The sequence below is a fragment of the Protobothrops mucrosquamatus genome, unplaced genomic scaffold (assembly GCF_001527695.2).
Source record: "Protobothrops mucrosquamatus isolate PMUCROS unplaced genomic scaffold, P.Mucros_1.0 scaffold45, whole genome shotgun sequence".
Lineage (NCBI taxonomy): Eukaryota > Metazoa > Chordata > Lepidosauria > Squamata > Viperidae > Protobothrops > Protobothrops mucrosquamatus.
This window is the reverse complement of record NW_015386427.1, coordinates 3946518-3954643: the sequence shown is the minus strand read 5'-3', so window position 1 is coordinate 3954643 and position 8126 is coordinate 3946518. Positions and strand designations below refer to the sequence as shown.

Below are 8126 nucleotides of genomic sequence, written 5' to 3'. Positions count from 1 at the left end.
TGCTTACAGGCAAATGATATTTCTTGCAGATCTTCCAATGCACCATTGTTGCTACTTTGTCATGCCGCTGCTTGTAGTCAGTCTGTGCGATCTTCTTGCAGCAGCTTACCAGGTGATCCACTGTTTCTTCAGCTTCTTTGCATAGGCGGCACTTACTGTCTGTTGCTGTCTTCTCAATTTTGACTTTGTATGCATTTGTTCTTAAGGCTTGGTCTTGTTGTTGTTGTTGTTGTTGTTGTTGTTGTTGTTATTATTATTATTATTATTATTATTAGGGACCTAAACACTTTAAATGTGTGAAAAGGGCATTCAGTTTTGGAGATAATTCATACTGTTCACTTGTGAATGATAAATAGGAGATTTAATTGGAGTAAAAGGAAACATAGATATCTCATGCTTCTAAGTGGGTTCTATACCATGTATCTAAGCCCTTTTGTATTGCTGACTACAGTAAAAAAGATTGAAAAGTCATTTGTAAAAGTACGTAGATTTAGGGGCATTTGCTCTTTACATGAGTTATAGAATTTTAAATCAAACTAACAGTCTGATAAACATTCAGCTTTATCTTTTGTGCATATTGCTCCTAGAGAAATTAAACTGATTTAAGTTTACATACTTTTGGCAAACAATTTTCCCAATAAAACATTTTTGTGTACCCATTTATGCATCTATGAATGTTCTACATCTACTTGTACATCCATAAATGTTATTATTCAAATGTTCTGGTAATATATGTACATTATAAAATGCAGAGATGTATTTTTTGAAGTTCATACTTTTTTCCTGCATATTTTCCCCAAAATAATTTTTTCCTTTTATTTTAAAATTTTCTATCAAAATATTCAGTAGAGTCTGATTTACTTAGTAAGTAAATAGAAGATAGAGACCAGAAAATCAAAATGCCCAAGATAACCTATAATAATATTTTGCATTTATTTTAAGGTAGAGAGTTTTTATTCCTGAAATTTCTAGAAAGATGTATATTATATAATTTTTAACTCAGGAGGCTTAAGCTTTTCACAGTTATCTTTGTTGAATATCAGGATAATGATAAATGTGGCCTCCTTAGAATTTATTTATCAAATAAATATGTCACCGGCTCAAGATTGACTCAGTCTTCCATCCTCCCGAGGTCAGTAAAATGAGGACCCAAATTGCTGGGGGCAGTATGCTGACTTTGTAAACTGTTTAGAGAGAGCTGTAAAGCACTGTGAAGTGGTATATAAGTTTAGGTGCTATTGTTATATCCATCTCACAGACTCTCAGAAATGTATAGTAATTAAACATTTGAAATAAGATTTTCACAGTAGTGTTAAAACAATTAAATTTATAACCCCCAAAAACAAACATCTATTAGTGAGTCAAAATGAACAATTACCATTATGACCCCTGAAATAAAACTGCCAGAAAATCATAATTTTCTGATTTTGGTGTTTCTGCCGGTTTTACCTTGCTAGTTGTGACCGACTTTAGGAGGCGGTGCTCATCTCCATTTCTTAAGCCAAAGAGCCAGCATTGTCCAGAGATGTTTCTGCAGTTATGTGGCCAGCATGACATCATGCTGCAGCACAAAGTGTTCAGCGAAACATGGAACACATACTTATATGTGGCACCTTCTCACATACTTATATGTGGCACCTATTCATCTACTTGCATTTGCATGCTTTTAACCTGTTAAGTTGGGAGAAGCTGGGACAAGTGACGGGAGTTTACTCTGTCTTGCAGCACTTGAGTCTCGAACTGCCGAGCTGTAGAACTTTAACAATCTGAGACTCAGCGTCTTGAGCCACCGTGACCCTAATAGTAGGGGGTGATCTAATTTCTTCCTCATCCTCTATAATTCACCAGACAGAAAGATGATCAGCAATTTTTTCCATGATATGTGAATTCAAAAGGGCAGTCCTAATTAGAAGGGGTAGCCTTGTGGGTATTTCAGTGCCAATCCATGTAGGATTTTGAGAGCTGACACCCAGCACTTTGAATTGCATTTGGGAGCTAATATGAATAGGGACTCTTTTATTGATAAAATAAATCAAAGGAAAAGATTACAACCAAATATTACTATTCTCCAATAGGTGTATGTGTTCATGTGAGTATTGAACATTCATATTGTTCTTTGGCAGAATGTAGAAATCAACTAAACCAGGGGTGTCAAGCTGCTGGCCCGCGGGCTGGACACGTCACCAGGAAACCGTGCCGGCAATGGGAAAAAAGCTCCAATACGTCACGCGACGTCATGTAACATTGCGAGTTTGACATGTCTGAACTAAACTAATGAGAATTACCTTAAGTTTCTCTAATTTGGCAAAATAAGCCTAAAGGAATGAGTGCTCTCAGGATGCTATTTTTGCATAACAGCTGTTCTAAGAACACAACAGGTGAAACAAAACAATCACTTCCCAAATGCATAGCACAACATAGAAGAGCAAACTCTCAGGACAAGATTCAGAAGTCCATCTGCATTTGAAAGGCAAAGGTCACTCTTTTGAAGACAGCAAAGTCCACATCCTGGATAGAGAGGATGACTGGTTTGAAAGAGGGATAAAAGAGACCATTTATGTTACAATGAGCAGCCCTCTCTCAACAGAGGGAGAAGGATAAGACACCACCTATCTCCTATCTACAACGCAGCTCTTGCAGCGGTTCCAAGAACGATTCCATTCCCATTTACACTCTAACACAGGTGACCTTGAGGGCACAGATAAACCCCTAGTGGCCTCAAGAGCTCTTAGGGAAAGTGCTAACAACCAGATGACTGCAAAGAAATATGATCCTTTCAACCGTCCCCCCCCCCCCCACACATCCTATCAGAATGAATGCTTCCATTACTCCCACCATCCTCCTGCCAGAACCGATGAAGCTTCTTGGATGAAAAGCTAAATGTCTTTTTCCTCAAGGAAAAAACAGTCCAGCTGCCTTTTGAAAAAGCACCTTTGAGACAACTATGATCTGGATGACTGAGAATCTCCACAAACACACAGATGTGCTGAGACATTTCAACTTTTTTTATGAGCACAATAATCCATTCTGGAAGGGATAGGTAGCTGCAGGCAAGCCAACGTTATGAATAACCATATAGTACTGTTTGCCTTGCATTGTATAGGAATGTTGTGTCTTACTAAGGTGAAACTTAGATCACAGAAGAATCAAACAAGCATCTGTTTGAATTATTTTGTTGAAACAAAGTAAGAGAAAAAAACATATTAGGAGGAAGGATGCATGAGTATAAAGCAAACATGTGCTTACTTTGGGAATACCAATTGACCAAGATGGTCCAAGTGGGAGTTAGAGGAAATTAATTTAAGAAGAAAAAAAAAATCAAAGGCAAAACTTCCTTCCAGTCCTACTGTACCTGACCACATGGAAGAAACCACATTTAAGAGTCCAAGCATCTCTCTCTTCTTAAGTTTTACCAGAACCCCTCCCCCAATAAGGAGCAGAAGCAATGGAAAGCAAAAGATTAGTCAGTATTACATTATGTCATCCACTTAGACAGAGAAAAAGAACAGGACAGTTGTGGCAATTGTGTTTAAAGAGAAATGGATTATTATTTGAACTATGTGACAAAATATTGTAAGACCATGATATATTTTTCAGTAAGCCATATCATTTAACATGATGTTAAATGTTTCTGTCTATTTAACATACAGAAACACATAGAAATCCTTAGCAAAGTCAGAGGTTGAACCTTGGAAAGGCTGCAGCAAGTATGAAGAACCTAACCCTAACTTCATTGACATCATGGGAATTTCTTCTCAAAGCATCATTTCAGATGAAGGCTTTTTCCTCAGTATTGGAAGGCTGTTTTTCCACAGATGCTATAATTCTAATTATTCAATCCCTAACTAGTTGATGCAATTTATTTATAAAAAACAACAACAACAGTGCATAGCCAGGGGATAAAAGAGGACAAAGAAAAGTTTCTTTGAAATTTCCTTTCTTCCCTCCCTTCCTTATATTTGGAGCAATCAGTTGTTAAGGAAGTCCTCCCCAAATGTATGACCTTCATTCCCATGGTTGTTAAGCAAATCATTGCAGTTATTAAATGAATCACATGGTCATTAAACAAATGTGGCTGCCCTCATTGACTTCATTTGTTGGAAGATCACAAGTAGTGATCATATGACCCTGGGAAGCTGCAACTATTACAAATATGTGCCAATTGTCAAACACCCAAATTTTGATCATGTGACTGTAGGGATGCTATGACGGTTGTAAGTCCGAGGGCCGGTCACAATCACTTCTTCAATGCCATTCTAATTTTGAATGATCACTAAATAAATGGCTGTTAAGTTGAAAACTACCTGTAGAAGCCTCAATGCATGTAATATCACATCTATTTTAACTGTTTTATTTTTCTTAAACAATGACGTACAGTAGTATCATTCAATACTTTTTCCCTTGTCTTTGAATTTCTCTTTTATCACATTATCATTTCATCCATCTAGTTAATCCTAGTCCATTTCTTTTCCATGTAGTCTCTCCTCTATCTTTAAATCCCAAACTTAAATGATATTTCTTATTAATTTCTGCATAGATCAATTAAAAGATACTCTCTGGGAAGTAGTGGAAGACACATGAGACAACATAAGCATATTGTATAATAACAGTGAGCTTAAAAAATACCTATACTGAAGTGAAAACTAAACGTCGAGGAATAACAATAACATATTTAACAGTTTAGTATAGCTCGTGCAGTAAAATCCAAAATATTCCTAATAGAGTTTCAATATTAATATTGTATTGTATACTAAATTTATATATATTATAGGATAAATGTGTTTGAATATACAGTATATTTTCCATAGTACAGGATATAGAATTAATGGGTGAAAACAAGCAGTAAAAATTGCATTTTGAAACCCTGTTCGGACTTGTTCAGTTCCCTGGAGCAGATATATTCTTTTTGATGCATGGCAGAATAAAGTGATACTCTGACAAAACAATGTCTATAAGATGCAAATCTGTTTTTTTCTTCATGTGGAATAGTATAATTCTCCTGTATGATAACAGGGTACACAGCATAGGGATTGTTGCACATTAACACTAGCTAATAATCCTTGGTATCTATTAGTGAACAGGTGGCCTTTAGAAAAGAGTTTACATGTTCAAAGCACTAATGCACTGAAGTCTCAGCTAATACCAGGATATATCTTGATTTTGGGGGCATTTTAATTCAGCTTTCATGAGTGTGCTATGATCTCATGATTCAGTGATCAAAATTACATTGGCTTCATAGACTAAAATTGCACCCTAGGCAACGAAAACAGGCACATTTAAATAATCTATGTCAAGAATTAGCATTTTACAGTTATTATATGCTTCAGAACAACTTGTCTTTCCCTGAATTATATATTACTGAAGCACTTCCCTACGTTCTTAAAGATTATGGCTTCTAGGTACTGCTGTTAGAAGATTAACATTTTGTAGGGATCTGAGAGTTCTTTCCCATGATAGTACTACTTTGGATCTTGGAGATATGCTATAATTAAAAAAGTTCATGTAATGGGTCTCTCTTTATATCACATGTCTTTGGGAAAAAACTAGAGTTGGGTGATTGAGCATAAGTTTTATATAGAAAGGCTTGTAGTTTATATTTTGGTATCTTGTAGTAGGTCTTAGTACAACTTCAGTCAAAAGCCATGAAAAGCTGCTGCTAAGCAAATCTTATATTTTCAATCATTGTATAATACTTTTATATTCAAAAAAAGATCACATAAGATGGCATTTCCTTCCATTTTTCGCCTAGTCAGGAAAGATTCAGGAAACATTTGCTAGATAATTATATTCAGCACTTGACTTCTATGATTTACAAATACAGACTAGCATTCATCTTAAACTGAGAACTTATATTCATAATAAAATGTGACAATATTAATATTAATAATGACCAGCACTAGCATTGCTACACAGTAGTGTGCAGCAACCAGCATCTGACATTATCCAATCTGAAGTGATCAGTACTTCATTTCAAGAGTATGCAACCAGTCTGATTATTTAACATCTGACCTTCCAAAAGCATTTAGCAAAATTTATATTAACTTCATGTATTCATTCACTCAATCAAGCGAATTACTATGGCCTTTTTTTTAACCTTCTGAATTTGGAATATAAAGAAAAAGGTCATATTAAAATCCAAGTTCAACTTTGGAAAATGTATTTTGCTTTGAAATAACAGAGTTTTATATCAACGTACAAATTTAAGTGTCTAATTAACACTTTCATAAATACTGTAAAATATTAAGTTATTTAAATTCAAGTTTATTGTATTTCTAATACAATAAATTTTAATTTAAATCCAGATTTCAATGAATGGCCTTATACAGCTTCCCATCTCTCAGCTTCTATTTGCAGGTTGGGAAAAATGGCAATATAGATGCCACAGTAATGCAGTGATATTATAATGTGTTAACCAAATTCTTATAGCTTACTAACATCAAATATTATATACTATAGGCAAGCTTAGGCTCTGTCCTTATAGAAATACCAACAGTTAGAATAACTGGGTTTCCTCCCCAGTGCATAACATGGGTGGAGGGATTTGGATGAAGCTCATCCCTTTCTCCTCAACTCTGTGTGCTTACTTCTACATCATAATTATCTTATATGAATGGAAACTTTTTCCTAAGCATCAGTGCAGCTGAAAATGGTACCCTCTTCTGGCCTGCATTAACATACTATTGCTTCTGACCCAACAATTCTGAGTTCTGGAGGAATAGTAAGATGAGTTTGGGGGGAGGGGAGAAACTGCAAGAATGTTGGATAAATAAATAGATATGTGAATGTGTGAGAAAGACAGCAAGGGGGGAAGGAAACTAAATAGTCTTCTAGGTACAATTATTTTTAATCCAGAAACTACTGTAAAATAGTTCAGAAAAAGTTATCCTACTGAGGTATCCCTGGGAAACATTATCTATTATATCAAGTATAACGCTGTGAGATGAATACAGTACCATCCATTTTTGCTTAGTCCTGACACTTGGTGAAGAGGACAGAGACTAAAGAAAGCCTCCTGAATATCATTTCTTACCTTTGTGGTCCACAATTTGACAGTCCAATCAAATGATGATGTAACAAACAGATGAGAGAAATCAATTGGACCCACTGCCATGTGGCAGTTGATTCCTGTTACTGGGCCCTGGTGACCTTCAAAAACTTCTCCAATTCCTGCTTTACTGTAGAAAAAAAAATACATTCATTTAGGAAACCTTCATAGTTTTTCTCACTGAAAATGCTATGATATAAACATTCCATTTTCAAAATCAGCAAGACTAAGATCACCTGTTCTTGCTAAGAAGTTGGGTAACAGCTAAACGGTTTTAGTGTATATTGTGCCTGAGATACATTTATAAAAACTCTGATTTCCTTTTTTGAATAGCATACTATGGCTTTTTCACCTTGATTGCCTGAAAAAGTCATAAAATATATTATTGTCTGGACTGTATCTCTAGTGTCTGGACATATATATCATTCAAGTGCAGAAGAACAACCATCTTATTGCACTGCTAAAATTTCTATAAATAAGTCTGCAGCTATTTAATAAACTATACAGAACATCCCAAATAGCAGACTTTTTGTGATTAAAAAGAACAGCTAATGATTGTAAGAAAGTTAAGAAAGTTCTAAAAAAGGAATAATTCATGAGCATATTTCACTTACGAACTAAAACTTATTATTTGCTAGTCATCTTTGGAAACTTTATTTTAAAAAGCAGCATATAGGTTTTATTGATATATATTCAGCATATATGTTTTACTGATATACTGATCATCTGGTATATTTCTCTTCCCAACACAAACAGCAATTATGGAGATAAGCAAGATTTTCAATATTTCATAAGAACAAATTCAGCCAGTACAATGAATGGTTTTGTAGCACTTTAAAAACAAATAATTGAGAACCAATTCATATTAGTGGTTTTGAGCCAGTTACTCTCTCAGCCCAACCCACCTCACGGGGTTGTTGTGGGAAAAATAGAAGGAGGAAGACTTGTTGAATATATTTGCTGAAATGAGTTCTTTATAAGAATAATCAGGGCTTTTTTTCTCATAGAATGCCCAGAACAAAGTTTTTTGGATGGAACCTTGTAGGGTAGGCAAGGTGGGTTGTACGACGTGTGTGAGTTC

The 8126-nt window shown here is 35.2% G+C and overlaps 1 protein-coding gene across 4 annotated transcripts in view; it reads right to left on the bottom strand.

Moving 5' to 3' along the window:
* Positions 1 to 8126, bottom strand: part of DYNC1I1 (dynein cytoplasmic 1 intermediate chain 1) — a 187649-nt gene that overhangs the window by 40903 nt on the left and 138620 nt on the right. For all 4 annotated transcript variants that reach the window (XM_015811581.1, XM_015811582.1, XM_015811583.1 and 1 more), the window contains one exon: positions 7031 to 7175. In XM_015811581.1, the coding sequence (XP_015667067.1) occupies positions 7031 to 7175 (145 nt within the window). The remainder of the gene's footprint in view (positions 1 to 7030; positions 7176 to 8126) is intronic.